General features: G+C 40.7%; 1 protein-coding gene across 2 annotated transcripts; it reads left to right on the top strand.

Moving 5' to 3' along the window:
• Positions 1–2,674: 2,674 nt before the first annotated feature.
• Positions 2,675–17,360, top strand: lad1 (ladinin). 2 transcript variants are annotated; one of them, XM_080444254.1, is made up of 14 exons: positions 2,675–2,840; positions 4,736–4,993; positions 6,330–6,759; positions 8,553–8,626; positions 9,778–9,958; positions 10,960–11,058; positions 11,440–11,483; positions 11,601–11,643; positions 11,872–11,915; positions 12,315–12,381; positions 13,287–13,427; positions 13,701–13,790; positions 16,176–16,297; positions 16,523–17,360. In XM_080444254.1, exons 1-13 carry the CDS (start codon positions 2,806–2,808, stop codon positions 16,269–16,271), a joined length of 1,602 nt encoding a protein of 533 aa, XP_080300380.1. In that variant the 5' UTR covers positions 2,675–2,805; the 3' UTR covers positions 16,272–16,297; positions 16,523–17,360. The 2 variants fall into 2 exon arrangements, with proteins under 2 accessions (XP_080300380.1, XP_080300379.1); XM_080444253.1 differs by having other exon boundaries at positions 16,176–16,299; positions 16,526–17,360.
• The last annotated feature ends 273 nt before the right edge of the window (positions 17,361–17,633 follow it).

Here is a 17,633-nt window from a genome sequence, read left to right as displayed (position 1 = left end):
AGTACACCTCCATAGAACATAAAGCCACAATCCGTAAGTTTTATGTCCATTGTCTCCCTCTACCGATGGAAAGAGGTAATTGCAACGATGTCTGAACTACAACAAAGTTGGTGGTGCATCCAATCCAATAATTCCAATGACAACAATATCATGCAGGCTTATTTGACAAATAAGTCAATATAATGTGTCCAAAGATGTACTTACAGCACTTTGGCTTTGTATAGGGCAGAATGGATTACCTGCTAAAGTCCATAACTTGCTCAAAATCCTAGGTGTATCACTCCAAAGTAAATAATTATGTTAAGGGAAAATTACAGTGCAGTTCTCTGTCGAGACACAGATTCTCATCCACATCACAATGGATATGATGTCTTCCACTTACCATCATTTAAGGAATTGGTAATATAGGAAACAGCAAGCAACTGTAAATAATTTCCATGAATATGCCAAAGCATGTGCAATTTGTTTAAAAAGAATGATGTGCACAAGTGACTAAATAAAGTGGAAGTTGAACAAGTAGTTTTGAGAATTTTAAGTGTGATCTGAGAAATGTGCCAAAGTGACTGAGGAAAAACTGTAAAATAAGTCCTAGATCGCAGCTTTTGACAGAAGCTTAAACCAACTTAAACCCTCTGGACTTAGAAAACTGTACCTAAGTTGGCTCTGTACTTGAACTCCTTTTTTCAGTCTGAACCAAAATTCTTCGCCAAAAATAGCCAATCTCACAACGTGTCACAAAGGCTATTTTTGTCTGGTCCGGGGACCCCCCCTGGAACCCCCTCAAAGACCCCATGGGAGGAGGTCCCCATATCATTTTGGGATCACAAAAATGTTTGAGAACTCCTGATATAAGGAACATGAAACATACAGTACAGCCTTATGGGAGGGTGTTGGATTGAGCCTAAGCAGAGGGCAGAGTCCAACACACCTGTAGTTCCAAGGAGGCCGGGTGTGGCCTGACACAGCACAGCAGAGCAAATAACATGAATCAGACTGTCAAGAAACTTGTACTGGCCAGTCCCACAAATGCAGGCCAAAACACACACTAGGCCTCTCCATTGTTCCCTATTTTTAGAAATAGGCAATTTCAGAAAGCATGTCGCTGCTTAAAATAGCAGATCTACAAGCTCGAAACATGGCTCAAAGTGACATGTTTTCAGCATGTAGATCTGCTACTTTTGATATTTTTGAATTTGAATCCTGAAAAGTAACATATGAGGACATATGGACATATGAGGTTTCCAACCGACAGAGACGATATAGGTTGCCTATGTCTGTCCTATCTGTGTCCTATCAGTCTACCTGAGATAGCTATGCATTGTTTACCTGCATACACCAGGCCGTCAGAGTAGTTCATAGTGGCTATATAGATGAGAAATTATGTCATACAATGTAATGAAATCTGAATTAATACTATAATAATAACTAGTAGTTACAGTATATGGCACTTATCAAAAAGCAGTGATGGAAGAAGTACTCAAATTATTTTCTTAAGTAACAGTATCAATACCCTATTGTAGAAATAGTCTGTTACAAGTACAAGTTCGGTATTCAAAATTTACTTGAGTAAAGGTACAAAAGTGTTGGCATCAAAATTTTCTTAAAGTACCAAAAGTAAAAGTACTCAGTCATTATGCAGAAGGTTCCATTTCACAAGTTTTCAAATGTATAAAAATCCTTTGAAAGTAGCAGATCTACAAGCTCACAACGCGTTGCTAGCGACGCGTTGTGAGCTTGTAGATCGGCGAATTTTCTAATTGCCAAATATATATATAGGTCTGAAGTGATTTAGTAATAACAATAAAAATCTACAAAGTAAGTAGTAAAGTTTTCAAATAATTATTATAGTGGAATAAAAGTAGGCTACAATATTTGGCTTTGTGATGTAGTGGAGTAGAAGTAAAATTATTCACATTTTTAAATACTCCAGTAAAGTAAATATACCTAAAAATTGTACTTAAGTACAGTACTTGAGTAAATGTACTTAGCTACTTTACACCAGAGCTAGCCTTGATACAAGACTGTTATTATATGACAGTCTTGGACTTTTTTCAAAATAGTGTTTGTACTTTTCCCCTTTTTGGTCCGTACATCTATATAAACGTTCAAATGTAAAATATAAAGTGCTTACCCCATGGCCACGGATGTTACAATTATGTACGGATCCTCAAAAATACCCGTATCTTCCGTATTATTCAATAAAAAGCATTTTAATCCGATCGGTGGCCATTTTCTCCTTATGCGTTCAACTGCGTGACCCTATCGGTTGGGAGGTGTATTGCACTCTGATACATTATAACTATATGAGAAAATGGTCACCAATCGGATTAAAATCATTTTTATTGAACAATACGGAAAACACGGGTACTTCTGAGGACCCGTACATAATTGTAACATCCGCGGCCATGGGGTCAGCGTCAGCACTTTATATTTGACATCTGAACGTTTATGTAGATGTACGGACCAAAAAGGGAGAAAGTGCAAACTCTATTTAGAAAAAAAGTCCAATATCATTATGACCGATACGATGACCGTCTTGTGATCCAAGGCTGCCTACAAACACACAGGTAACCTACTACAGTTCTGTGGTCATGTGACCTCCAGCGGGGTAAAGGTGGACTGCTTGTGATTGCCTCCCAGTGAGCAGCAGCCAGTCCGTCACGCCTTATTGTGTTCAACTGAACTCAAGTGCATCTTGACTTTTATATTGTCTCTCCCTCCCTCTCTCTCTGTCGCTGCCAGTAAGATTCCACTTGTCGTTCAGTTGGACTTTATTTTTATTTTTTATAACAAACAGACCGAAAAATGTCAGCTCGGAAAAACTGGTCGGCTTTGTCCAGGTAAGGTTTTAAAGTCCGTGTTTTATTTTTATTCGGATCTCTTGACAATTGACAGACACTATAATATATTCTAACGTAACTGAAACTGAAAGCTGCACACATAAAGCCTAAAACGAATAATACATTGTAGAACAAATATACACATTTGTCATGCTAATTCTGTAACGTAGGCTTCTGTAGCTGAATAAAGAGAAACTTTTCTAAACGAGACATCTTGGCAACAATGTGTCAATTTATCAAGCTGACCATCACACACATGGCAGCCATTAACAACTGGGTTGTTATATCTGTGTAATAATACACGATCAGGATACTGCTGCTGTACATCTGTACATGGGTAATACCACTCACTGCAGTGGTGGAAAGTAACTAAGTACATGTACTCAAGTACTGTACTTAAGAAAAATGTTGAGGTATTTTTTACTTTACTGGAGTATTTCCAAATTTCAGTACTTTTACTTCTACTCCACTACATCTCAGAGGCAAATGTTGTACTTTTTACTCCACTACAATTATTTGAAAACTTTAATTACTATTTACTTTGTAGAGTTTTAATATTATTACAAAATACACACTAAGGACTTCAAATATTTCGGCCATTTGAAAATAGCAGATCTACAAGCTCACAATGCATGGGACGTATTGTGAGCTTGTTTTTTATACAAATACATTCTATACATTTGAAAACTTTTGAAATGGGACATTCTGCATAATGAGTGCTTTTACTTTGGTACTTTAAGTATATTTTGAATACCGGACTTTTACTTGTAACTGAGTATTTCTAGATTGTGGTATTGATACTTTACTTAAGTGAAAAATGTGAGTACTTTTTCCACCACTGGTCACTGTGACATTTAACATATTTCCACACACGTGCTGCAGACTCAGACTGTAGCCTCTACCGTACAGATATTACCTCATAAAAGATGATGAACGAGTCAAGCAGGTTCTGGCTGGGTAACCGTTAATACTGGCAGGATTAGCAGTGCGTTATGATCTATAATCCAAAAATGTCTGTGATGTGTCTGAGCTCAGCATATTTATATATCATTGCTGTCAGGTGAAAACCATTCCTTTTTATTGAGCCATGTTCACTACTTTTGTGCACCCACTCTTGTATGCTGAAGTAGGGCATTACTTTACAACAAAACCTAAAACGTTAAAATGTGGAGAGGTTTCTATATTCAATATTCAGATTGTACATAGTAGGCCTACCCTAAATTTGTTCAATTGGATTTTCATGCTTTATATCTTTGTGATATCCATGATTGGTCCATAAGTATATGAATGTGAATGTCATGAACAGCTGTGTCTGATCAATCACCTTTATAATGAGGATAATACTCAATCATTATTTAGAAGTAGGAACCATTCACACAGCACATTAAAAGCACCTCAAATTGTGCCACTAATGTAGGCCTACACACTATTTTTGTTATGATTCTTTTTAAAAAAAAGCTTGTCAAGGGAAGAGACATTACATTATATCACTATGCAGGGACAAACAGTTCACACAAAGTCCCACAATAACTTACAGAAGTGTATCTTTTCAGTACGTAGATTGTCCGTCAGTGGTCATTAATGCACTCATGTACTTTGCCTGCTAGCGATATTAACTTCCTCTGATCTGGCGGCCCTGTGGTTGCAAAACAACCCAGGACGCTTCTGTGATTCTTTCTTAATGCTACAATGTTGAGGAACCAAAAACCAAATAATTTTACTCTTGTGTACACATAAGATGTAACAATTTGAACCTCTGCCATTAGAGATACACTGTAGCTGATAGATAAGTGGTGTGTGTGCGTGCGTGCGTGCGTGCGTGCGTGCGTGCGTGCGTGCGTGCGTGCGTGCGTGCGTGCGTGCGTGTGTGTGTGTGTGTGTGTGTATCCTGACAGCCTAGCACGCCAGTGGACCGTGGAGGATGAGGAGGAGGTGGAGAGGGAGAGGCGGAGAAGGGTGAGGGGCTCCAGTAGCACCGCTGACCCCGACGATGACCTCTCACCTGACAGCGCGCACCCCACCCCCAGAGACACGCCCACCCCCAGAGACACGCCCGCCCCCAGAGAAACGCTTACCGCCAACAATGACAGCAGCACCCGCCGTGGGACAGAGCGCGCTTGTAGTGACAGAGCCACGGGCCAGGGAGTCAGCAGGTTTGTCAATTCACACCAAAAACAAGTTCTACCAAAACATGATCTTACAATCCTCTGAGCAGCAACGGCATGGTTTGTGACCCGGCTTGTCTACTCCCGCTCTTTCTCTTTCTTTATCTCTGTCTACATCTCTCTGTCTATATCTCTCTGTCTATCTCAATTCAATTCAAAATGCTTTAATGGCCAAAACATACATATAACATAAAACAAGTCACAGCATTACAGTACGTATACAGAGACCACAAGGGAATAACATACGTGAATAACAAGTGATATAGTAATAATGAAAACAAGTGAATAACAAACAATGAGACAATGATTACAGTGATACGCAGCAGTTAGTGAGTTTGTTAGCCAGATGTGCTCGGCTCTTCTGTCCACTCGCTGTCCCTCAGTTGAGGGACATAGGGTGTGCTTTATATCTCTCTCTCTGTCTCTCTATGTGTGTGTGTGTGTGTGTGTGTGTGTGTGTGTGTGTGTGTGTGTGTGTGTGTGTGTGTGTGTGTGTGTGTGTGTGTGTGTGTGTGTGTGTGTGTGTGTGTGTGTGTGTGTGTGTCTTTCTCTCTCGCCCACTCCTTTTCAGCATATCCCTCTCTTTCACTTCACTTTTAATTGTAGCAACGGGGGTTCCAGTGCCCCGTGGGACTATGTCAGTTCAATAGCCTACCATTGCCTGCACATTGGAGAACCTGATACTATGCAACAAAAAAAAAGATGAAAAGTGAAAAGCTGTCAAAAACATCAGTGGCCCTAGAGTCCCTAGAGCAGGCAGAAACACTCTTCAAAGATTAACCTGGAGAGAGAAACTGTGAAGCCTTTCATTGCAGAAACCTGATCAAAATGCTGGAAGGGCAGGTCCCTTCTTCTCTCTTTAGGGCCAGTGTCACTTACAGGTCATGTTGAGTGTGCAAGCTGTGCATCACTGTGTGAATGTGTACTTATATTACCATACTTCCCACACACGTATGGTAACATTTGAGAAATAGACATCTGCGAGGAGGATCATTTTCCTGGCCCTCACCAGAGAAATGGTTGTTTTATGTTTTATGGTCATGCCTGACACCCGTGCCTTTAAGGATAACTCAGGCTTCATGGTTAGGGTTAAAAATACATTTATAAAACTGCCTAAAATGTTTATGTCCTCACAAATATATCAATACAAACGTGTGTGTGTGTGTGTGTGTGTGTGTGTGTGTGTGTGTGTGTGTGTGTGTGTGTGTGTGTGTGTGTGTGTGTGTGTGTGTGTGTGTGTGTGTGTGTGTGTGTGTGTGCGAGCGCGCGTGCGTGCGTGTGTGTCCGTGCGTACTTGTGTGCATATACGTGTGTGCGTGTTCAGCGAGGAGCAGACACAGCTGGACTTCATAGAGATTCTGCGCAAGCGTGACGAGAAGCGAAGGCTGAGGCGCATGGAGAGTCTGAGGAGTCAGAAGGAAGAGGATGAGGAAGAGGTGGAGGAGAACGGAGTAGGAGGAGGAGGAGCAGCTAGGGTGGAGTCACTGGGCCACATCGACAAAGAGGAAGGGAAGCGTGCGCCTCCACCTCACGTGCCGCCCAAACCTACACATGCCCAGACACCAGCCGCCCCCAGTCCCACCAGCACCATCTCCAGGACCATCAGCACCACCGCCAGTCCCACCAACTCCACCACCAGTACCATCAACACTACCACCAGTACCATCAACTCCACCACCAGTACCATCAACACTACCACCAGTACCACCAACATCACCTCCAGTATCACCCCTTCAACCATCGTCAACAGACAGGTGGGATGGGGGTATTGGATTATTTTCGTTGTAAATGGCATCTCAATGGCTCTGCAGAGTAGGGAGATATTCGCTTTGGCTGTGTCCAAAATCACTCCCTTCTCACAATCGTGCACTATACAGTGATGACGGCATTTTGTAGTGGTGTCCGAATATATAGTGATAACTATTTCACCCTTATCTTATCCCACAATGTATCGCGAAAAGTAGGTTACAACTGATGGTAACGATCACAAACCCTACATACCATCATGCATTGTGCTGAAATAAAACTGCTCATGTTTCTCGGGGACGTTTTAATTGTGCGACAGCAATGATGGGACATTTCACTTTCAAATAAAATTACATTTATATATAAAAAATAAATGAAAAAACTCATGGAGATTAGGAGGACATTCTAATGCGTGCCGTGATGTTTCCATAACTTTTTTCATTTGTTTTTTATATATTTTTGTAATGTTTATTTTATTTTAAAGTGAAATATCCCCAGCGACCCGAGTAGTGTCCGAAACGTGTTTGCTGATGAATTCACTATTGGTCAATAGCCTTACCTTCAGCCAAAGCATGAACGGAAATGTGAATGTCCCTAAGATTAACTGTCAGCGACAAATTATGAAATTCTCACTTGAATCCAAGCTATTAACATTAACCTTGGCACCTCTATTTTGAGCATGTCACTATAGGTGAACATTTAAAAGAAAGTACTGTAGGGTGATGTTATATCAAATGTATACTCGTACTACGGTGTCATGTGCTGAAAATAGCTGATCTACAAGCTCACAAGGTGTCGTACCGCGGCGCATTGTGAGCTTGTAGCTTGGCTATTTTCTACGTGCGGCGGTGTCAAGCTCAAGTGGTTAATTGTTTACTTGGTCATGATGACGGAGGACTGCCAAAAATTCCACCCCACGGTGTGGTTGTACAGTTACCCCACGCAGACTGAGAATGGCGTTAATCATTTCCTAAAATCCAAATTACCGCCAACACTGACATTTTCACTTTCCCTGGAGCACCAACTATTGACCTATATATTCCCACACAGTCACATACCTCCTGGGGATATTTGCCCAAACGTATCATCACATAGACATGGTCTTATGAACACAAACAAATGCTCAGACAATTAGACACACGCACAGAAAGTCCTTTGTTTAGCCCAGTGGATCTCAAACTGTTTCACGTCAAGGATCCCCCGAAATTGACATGTATTTTGCCACGGACCCCATCTGAAAAGATTTTGGGCCAGGGACCGCCATAAGAGAAGATTTGTGTTGTTAAGATATTATTTTCAAATGATTCTACATTTCTCAAGATTTTTCCAAATCTTTCAAAAATAGTAGATCCTACAAGCTCTACAAGCTCACAACGCATCACGATGCAATGCATTGTGAGCTTGTAGATCAGCTGTTATCGAATAGCGAAAGTACACAGGTTTAGCCTACAATAGTGGTCAATATATACTGTACGGTACATCCTGTTATGTTACTGAATATGACTCTACATGATACTTCTTTATGAAAGGCTTACAAAGTTCTTCAGATAATCTAAACATCTATGCAAATAGACAATAAAACATGGAAACTGTGGGCATAAGGTCATGTTTTTCCACCTTATCTTTTATTACACTTACTTTAAACACAGCAATTCATTATAGTTGCAAATGACTCCGTAGGCTATCCATGTTGGGTTATGTAATAAAAGGTGTGCCCCATGTCTATACTATACCTTGTTTGGCACTAGCATTGGCCTGTAGTTATACTGTATATTTATATGTATATTTCTGTCTTTTCCAGCAGGGAAAAAGAGACTCACTGGGCAAAGACCCAGATCCCAAGCCGCCATCTACACGATCCAATAAGTTTGTCAGGTGAGAAAAACCTGAATTAATTTAGTGTCATCTGGATGGAATTCATGGTGCATTTGTGGTTCAACAGTTTGCTGGTGTGGTCTTTGGCATGTCTGCCAGTTTGGCATCATTATCAGTCCCACAGTCCGAAGCATCCAAATGTCAGTGTCCACTCTTGTTTGTGAGTCTCTTTGTGACCTTTTGTCGCTCAAAGAGAATTTGCTTTTGTATCCTTGAATAAAAAGAGACGTGTTGAATCTACCAAAATGCGTTACATGCAGACTAATACATTTAGTAATATTTAGGATGTGTAATGGCTAAATACTGCCGTGCTTCACTGCTTACCACTCTGCTCTCACACTTTGTTGGATGGACCCGTTTGCCTTCTGTGGTTACATTAGCGTCCCTATCCTAATCTGGGGGCAAACATCGGCAATAGCAGATCTACAAGCTCACTTTGAGCTATATACCATATACTTAGTTGACTCTGGTTTGATTGATTGATTGATTGATTGACAGTCAGTGGTGTAAAGTAACTAAGTACATTTACTCAAGTACTGTACTTAAGTACAATTTTGAGGAACTTTTACTTTACTGGAGTATTTCCAATTGTCTATACTTTTACTTCTACTCCACTACATCTCAGAGGAAAATATACTTTTACTCCACTATAATTATTTGAGAACTTTAGTTACTAGTTACTTTGCAGATATAAATGATTACATTATAAAACATACATTAACCACTTTAGCCCTATTTTAAACCTAGGCTATTTGAAAATAGCAGATCTACAAGCTCACAACGCGTCGCGATGTGACGCGTTGTGAACTTGTAGATCTGCTATTTTCAAACATTTTCGTACTTTTACTTTTGGTATTTTAAGCACATTTTCACACCAATACTTTTGTACTTTTACTCAAGTAGATTTTGAATTCCAGACTTTTACTGGTAACAGAATACTTCTACATTGCAGTATTGATACTTTCACTTGAGTAAAACATCTGAGTACTTTTTCCACCACTGTTGACAGTACAGTCAAAGGTTATGCTAAAAGTATAACACGAAAAGCCCCAGGGGCCTTGTATCCATTGTGGTCCATAATGGTCAACTACAGTAATAGCGTTTAAGTGGTTAACATTTCTAATGGATACAAAATGTTTCTTGCCCTTTAGCTCTGTCTCCATCTCCCTGGACAAGAGTCTCTCTTCCAGTGAGAGGAGTGGGCGCACCACTCCCATGAGCCCCTGTTCTCCAACAGCCTCTCTGTCTCCCAGAGAACACTGGCCCTCTCCCTGCCAAAGCCCTTCTCCTAGAGGCGCCCAGAGCCCTGTGCACAATGGCCATACTCAGGAGGTACTGTGCCACACACGCACGCACGCACACACACACGCGCACGCACGCACGCACAGTTCGCACACACACAGTGATGGAAGAAGTACTCACATTTTTCAGTAGTATCTGTCTGAAGTACACGTTCGGTATTCTAAATTTACTTGAGTAAAAGTACAAAAGTATTGGCATCAAAATGTACTTAAAGTACCAAAAGTAAATACTCATTATGCAGAATGTCCCATTTCACAAGTTCAATATGCATCAAAATCTTTTGAAAATAGCAGATCTATTTGCAAAGCGTTGTGAGCTTGTAGAGCTTGTAAAGTACATAGAGGGCTGGTTAATTTACGTTTGAGTTACTAGTTACTTCAAAGTAGTAGTATAGTATATAAAGTTTAAAAGAATTGTAGTGGAGCAAAAAGTCAAATATTTTCCTCTGAGATGTAGTGGAGTAGAAGTAAAAGTATTGAAAACTGGAAATACAGTACTTGAGTAAATGTACTTAGTTTACTTTCCACCACTGCACACACAAGCACACACACACACACACACACACACACACACACACACGCAAACGCGCGCGCACGTACATGCACACACTGAACTTAGTCCAGCAGCCAACTTCACAGATGACATCATTGTCACTGCCCACTAACACACCTCTGTGTTTTGCATGTCATGTCCTCCTGGTGGACTTTGGTATAATTATCACTCAGTGCCTGAAAGACAGTGAAATAATGAAATAGTGCCACCTAGTGGTGACATAATAATCACCAGGAGAGACTGCAAGATGCTGAATGTTGAATAGTTCAACCACTTTAACTCTAGCTTCCTTATTCTGGGGTGAACATTGAACGAAAATAAACGATCTACAAGCTTACAACGCGTTCCGATGGCTATTTTTGCCTAAGAGATATGGTATGGATTGAGGGGAAAAAGCCCTGGGGGACCCTGGTCAGCTAAGTACTGTATAAAGGTTTTAAATAGGTATAAGTGTTGAAATAAGGTTTTCTGTACCCTAGACCAATGCGACTGGCTCTCCCTCCAATGGCTCAGTCAACATAGAACAGACGACCAGGCCTGCCTTCATCAAACAGAGCTCCAGGACGGCTTCTTTCAGGGTACACACACACACACACACACAAACACACACTGTATGCACACACACACACACACACACACACACACACACACACACGCGCACACACACACACACACACACACACACACACACATGAAGGATGTCGACACTCACCTCTGCCTATTTGACTATCAACTCAAAATGACGTCAGATTATGAGGGTCATTTGCCTGTGTCATCCCAGCTCCAAGTTCATGAGAGTTGATATATCTGTTCCCAGTGTTTACCAACATTTCCACTGACATGACTGACTGACTGCTTTGTTACTGTGCTGTGAGCAGGGATGAGCATTAGTTGTTAACATTCAGAAGACAGCGATGTCTGCTGCTAACACATACTTACAGAACTTTGAACATCTACAGATGCTGCAAAAGAAGGAAGAGGAGAAAACGCCACTGCAGAGGAGGTAAGATAAACTCTTCATTTCTAGGGGGTTCTGTTCCTCCACCTCTCTCTCTCCCCCTCTCTCTCCCTCTATCTCTCTGTCTCTGCATTCATAGCCCTGTGTTTATTTCTATTTTAGCATGAGTGTCCGGCTGGCCTCTAAGAAGTTTGAATCCAACACAGTAAGATATAACTATAAAGTATATTACTGTGTATTCTTGCCTGAAATTAAATGTACCATTACCTGTAAGTTATTATGGACAAATAAATAGGTTATATTTAAAACATGTTTTCTTCTCAGCCCCATATTCTAACAAGTTGTGTGCACCTATGCACATGACTTCTAAAGTGCATCTAAATTACATAGATGTTTTACAGTGACTGAGATGTTAATCAACTATTCTCACCAGGAGCAAAGTCCAGATGAAGACAAAACATCTCCTTTCCAGAGGAAGTGAGTTTAAATGTACCGTCCTTCTCCGCATCTCTTACATTACAAAATATACATAATTACTCTAGATAAGACACTGGCTGCTTTGTCATGGCAGGCATCGCCATCTGCGTCACAATGCAAGCTCACAATGCGTCGCGATGCGATGCATTGTGAGCTTGTAGATCTGCTATTTTCAAAAGATTTTTATACATTTTAAAACTTGTGAAATGGGACATTCTGTATAATGAGTACTTTTTACTTTTGGTACTTGAAGTAAATTTTGATACCAACAATTTTGTACTTTTACTCAAGTACATTTTTAATTCCGGACTACATTGCAGTATTGATACTTTTACGTAAAGTTAAGTTTAAGTAAAGAATTTGAGTACTTTTTCCACTTCTACCATCTGTCCATTCCAGCTCCAGACAGAGGATGTCCTCCAAGTCCATCCAGGAGATGATGGAGAGACTGGCCCACGCATCACAGGTCAGACTTTGTCATCACTTGAGTTTTTAAAATGTTTTGAACTTTCAAAAGGGCCTGTTTTATCTACAAATACCTGCATGGACTGGCTCCCCCTCCCCTAAGGGGAGTTATTCGTAGGAAGCCTGAAGCATAAACCTTTGGACAAAATGTCCATCAAAGGTTGTTCGGACTGGAGCCGTCTCTCAGTTACCCTAACGGAGAGCCCCTCAGCCTTCAAAGGACAATTAAAACAGTGGTTGAAAGATAACCTGACATGCGATCACGTATAGTATATATTTCATAGACTAGGCCCACTCTAAATTAGTTTTTAATATACAGCTGAATGCCTATTGTTGATTGTAGATGCACCTTGAGTGTTGTTGTTAACTTATGCTGTATTGTTTCTTGTTTTTTGGAGGACTACAGGTGGAAAGTAGCTTTAGCTGAATCCGGCATATTTACACTTGCTCATGCGTATGTATTACACCTGTACTTGTGCTCATCAATGTGCACTGTCCCAACCAAATAAATGAATGAATAAAGAAAGGCAGAAATGCAGCGCGCCAACGACACGAGACACTTCTATAAGAGCAACAATGAGTTCTTGTAATCTTACTCCTATGCTGTTTATGTTGTAGGGTTGGCGAGATAATGTTCAGTAGCTGCTCCGTTGATTCATCCAGAATAGTCTCCCCATTGAGTTACGTTTCACACAAATTCACAGTGAAACAGGCAGCTCTCAAAGCAACTCTTTTAGCACACAAGCGATTCAACGAATGTAAACAACGCAGATTCTGGCAATCCTACAAAATTGCAAATACCGACCCAGTATCTTATATTTTTCACGCATAAACGCATCTTTCTTCTAATGCTGTCAGGTTTTGTGATTTGTACAATGTAATTATTTGTAATTTGTGTGCGTGCAGAAGTCTGATGTGACAGGGATACGTTCCCCAGACGTGACCCAGAGGACTCTGTTCCTCATGGATGAAGTGTCCAGGAAGAGAGGCTTGTTTGAGAAGGACCAGCAGGCTGGAGGCTCCGCAAGACCTGGGATCTCCAGACAGGTACAGTATCTACACTGAGTTTACAGCTCTTTATCAGTGTCCACCCACACTACATTATAGTCTAGCAATATCGCTAACGCTAACTCCTAAAAAATCCAGAATTACAGCATATCCCTAGTTGAGGTTCGCTCATTTTACACACACGCACAAGGGCACCCACACACAATTTTTTAAAACCAGGTGTACAGTACGTGATCCATCATGGATGCATACATGGTGTGGTATGACAATGGCGTGTGGATTCAGATTATTCCTCATCTGTGATGTCATCAGGAAATGCGCGGCTTCGCATCAGGAATGTCGGACCGGATCAACCTCTGGCTCAACAAGACCAACCAATCAGGCACCACCCCAAATCCCACGGTCAGTTGGCTTTCTGCTCACACTTTATTCACCATGCAACTTTTACTTTAACCACTTAAAACCCTCCATTATACTGGCTGGAGTCCCCCAGGGCTCTATACTTGATCCTTTCCTCCATACCACGGGTCTTCAACAGGGGGCCCGGGACCCCTAGGGGTTCCTCAGAGTTACTACAGGGGAGCCACCAAACCTTTGTGTGATAGGAACTTTTTTGTTTTGTTTTGTTACATTAAGCCTAGCATCCCTATTCCGGGGGGAACATTCGCCTAAAATAGCCGATCTATAAGCTCACACTCAAGGTCACAATACATCACAGCGCATAATGTGTAAACAAACAAGATTAATTTACACGACACTGATGGTAGCGCTGTCAAACAAGACTATGAAATCAATAAAAAGTTAAATCTGCAACACAATTTTATACAATATGTAGTGGGGGGTCCCTGCTTCATCCGTCTCTCAGCTAAGCGGTCCTTGGTCTGGAAAAACTTTGAATACCGCTGCTCTACACCAAGCCCCTCGCCATGAAAATAGCAGATCTACAAGCTCACAACGCATTGCGTTGTGTGACACTCTATGAACTTGTAGATCTGCCATTTCTGCAGAATGTTTGCCTACTTTCTCCAAATGTTCGCCTGCCTGCTATGGCATATACCAGAATAACTGTAGGCATATTTGTTTTCCAACTTCTGGAAACACGGGACTGTACAGTTATTATGCACCAATTGCCTATTGGGATGCTAGGATTCATCCATCCTATATTTCTGACCTCCTTAACTCATATGTCCCCTCGAGGTCATAGAGATCAGCAAGCAAGCTGCTGCTAGTTTCCCTGTGGCTGCCCCCCCCCCCCCCAAGCTCTGGAATGAGCACACCCTCCATGCTAAGCTGCCCCCCCCCCCCTTGATTTCATGAGTTTTATGAGTTTATTTGTGTTTTTATGTTTCTTATTTGTGATTTTCTCTGGTTTTATTGCATTCCTGCTTATTTGTGTCTCTTTGACATGAAAGCACTTTGGTCATCTCTGTTGTTTTTAAATGTGCTCTATAAATGAAGTGGTATTGGATTCATGTGGTGAAGGATTCAGGATTCCAGTATGCATGCCTGGGAAAAAAGCATGGAAATTGTAATTGTAGAATTTGACACCTAGGTGGTAGTAGTACTCTGTCAGCCTCGTTCTGACTGCTCCTTTGTGGACATAATAATCAGTGGTGGACAATAACAAAGTACATTTACTTGAGTACTGTACTGAAGTACATTTTGGAAATATTGTACTTTTGACTCCACATGTCCAGGAAGAGACTCTTGGGACTCAAATTTAAAAAAATATATTATAAATTAACCACTTAAGCCCTATTTCAAATATAGTAGTGAACATAGCCGATCTACAATTGCAGATTATGAAAATGTCCGAATATTTTTTGGGAAAGGTTCTAAATTTCAATACAGCAATATTAAAATGTACTTTTGTAATTTGTACTTTTGAATACTTGAGTATTTACTTGAGTATACTGTAGGCCTATACGTTGTCTACCACTGGACATAATCCATGATGAGCAGATATTACCCTGGAAAGGTATCAAACCCATTAATAGGTTTGATACCTTTCCAGGTGAGAATATTCTCATTGCCAATCAGCAGTTCTCAAGGCAAATATCCCAGCTGGAACTTAACACATTGAGTGCCAAAAACGGTCCGGGCCGTTTTTCATAATCCAAATATTACAATTTTTAAATTTTTCGAAGATTTAGACTTTAATCCACTTCCTGGTTAACTTATGACTTCAAAAGCCTGTATCTCGGCTCCTGTGTACTTTTTTTTTTTACTATGTATTTTTGACTATTTTTGACTATTTTCAACTGGCTGCAACTATGGAACGGATTACCGAATGTTTTTTATTTTTTTCCCCCGATTGTACGAGACCTCTATGTGTGTAATGAGGGGATCACCGTGAGGACGGTGATCACTGAAAATATTTTGTGACTACTTGAAAAAGGTTCAAAAATGGTTAAAAATCCAGGCACTGACTGTACCCTGTTTTAAAAAAAAACCTGGCACTCAATGTGTTAACAGCCATTCCTTTTTTTATTTTAAATTTTTATCGTACGATTTTGTAACCCAATTTTTTACACCCAGTGCCAATTGTCTATGTAATCCTGGGCACTACACTCCCTCTGCCAACCTAGGGAGGCCAGGGCCGAGCTCATGCCTCCTTAGATGCATGAGAGCCAACTGCCATTCCTAAAATATATTTCCATTAGCTATGCCTATGACTAAATCAAACATACCTGTTGAGGCCATGTCTAAACAGGTATAATGTCAGTTTTTACTATTAGGTTTTCAGATGGCACAGATTGTCTGAATTTCTATACTTTCTGTCCATAGGACCTGAGAAATGTGGACATCACCACTAAGAGAACCCTGTTTGAGGGCAGAGGGGAGGAGGACGACCTATCAAAAAACGCCACGGGCAAGATATAATGTGAGATGCTAAATGAATGCCTCATAGGTAAGACCGTTCTTCCAGCATTCTAACATAACATTATTACCCTTCGATGTAATATGGCTCAAAAGAAAATACACATATTGGCTTTGGTATTAGACTGACAATAAAACTTGATTAAAGTAATACAGATCTAACACTGTCAACAAGCACTTGTTTTACTTCAAGAGTATAATACTTCCATGAATGTCATTAGCCGAACCAATAACTTTGCCCATTTATTTATTTCTAGGGATTATGACTTGAAGATCATAGAAGATGGATAATACTATGGATTGAAGAGAGGAAGATGAAAGAATACAGTGACTGATTGTTTTCCGTTTTTTCATGTTTTCTTTTGCTGCGCAAGCCTGTGCATGAGACCTGGCGATGAATGTACAGAATACTGTAAAGCCTGATTCACACTTCGTTTTTGCCGTGGTGTCCCACGCCGAAAATAGCAGATCTACAAGCTTGCAACGCATTGCAGTGCGACACATTGTGAGCCTGTAGATCTTCTATATTCTGGGTGTGACACCATCGCACAACTAATAATAGTGAGGGCAGTGAAAAGGAAGGGATTTGAAAGACTGAATGAGAGGATCACTTTTCAGTGTAGTTTGCCGCTGTTTGTTTGCTACTGGTGCCTTTGCTAAAAGGTGTTTTTTTAATGTTTTGTGTCAAATGTCAGTGGTACGAATTAGTTATGTGAGTTATGAAAACATTGCTTTAATGTCAGAAAGGAAAGAAAAGAAAATACTGCTGCTGTACACACAGTACAGACAAGAAAGGAGTGCAGTGACATTTCTTCTAACACTTTTACTTTTACGTACATCGTTTGACTTCAGGTGATTTTTCAAGCACTTTAAACAGGTGAAGGTCTTAACGGCTGATAATAGCCCCGTTCTAATGAACTACAGAACAGGGAATTCTGGGATTGTAATTGAATGATGATGATGCTGAGTAGTATCATGCTTGTTTTGTTTTCTTTCTGCATTTTGTTTTTGCCATCCTAAAGATTCTCTCATGAAATCATTCCAAAAGTAATGGTCTGTTGGGGGGAAATAAAAGTTTATTGTTGCTATAAACTTTGATTGTAAATTTCTTTCATTGCCTGCCTGTCACTAAATCAATTATGTTTGCTTTAGAGCATGTTTTTCTTGGCACACACAACACCAGAGGTATGTCCAGTGGAGGCAACATGACTCTAAAAAGCAGTCGTCTTAAGAGGAGGATGGATGCTGATAAGAGTACCATGCCTGTGTTTCATCTGTGGCAGCATGCCACTCAGTGCTGTGTGTGTGTGTGTGTGTGTGTGTGTGTGTGTGTGTGTGTGTGTGTGTGTGTGTGTGTGTGTGTGT

This window comes from Gymnoscopelus braueri (genome assembly GCF_963280865.1).
Source record: "Gymnoscopelus braueri genome assembly, chromosome: 12".
In the NCBI taxonomy this organism is placed as follows: Eukaryota; Metazoa; Chordata; class Actinopteri; order Myctophiformes; family Myctophidae; genus Gymnoscopelus; species Gymnoscopelus braueri.
Note: the sequence above shows the minus strand (reverse complement) of the source record. Positions and strands in the feature narration are given on the sequence as shown.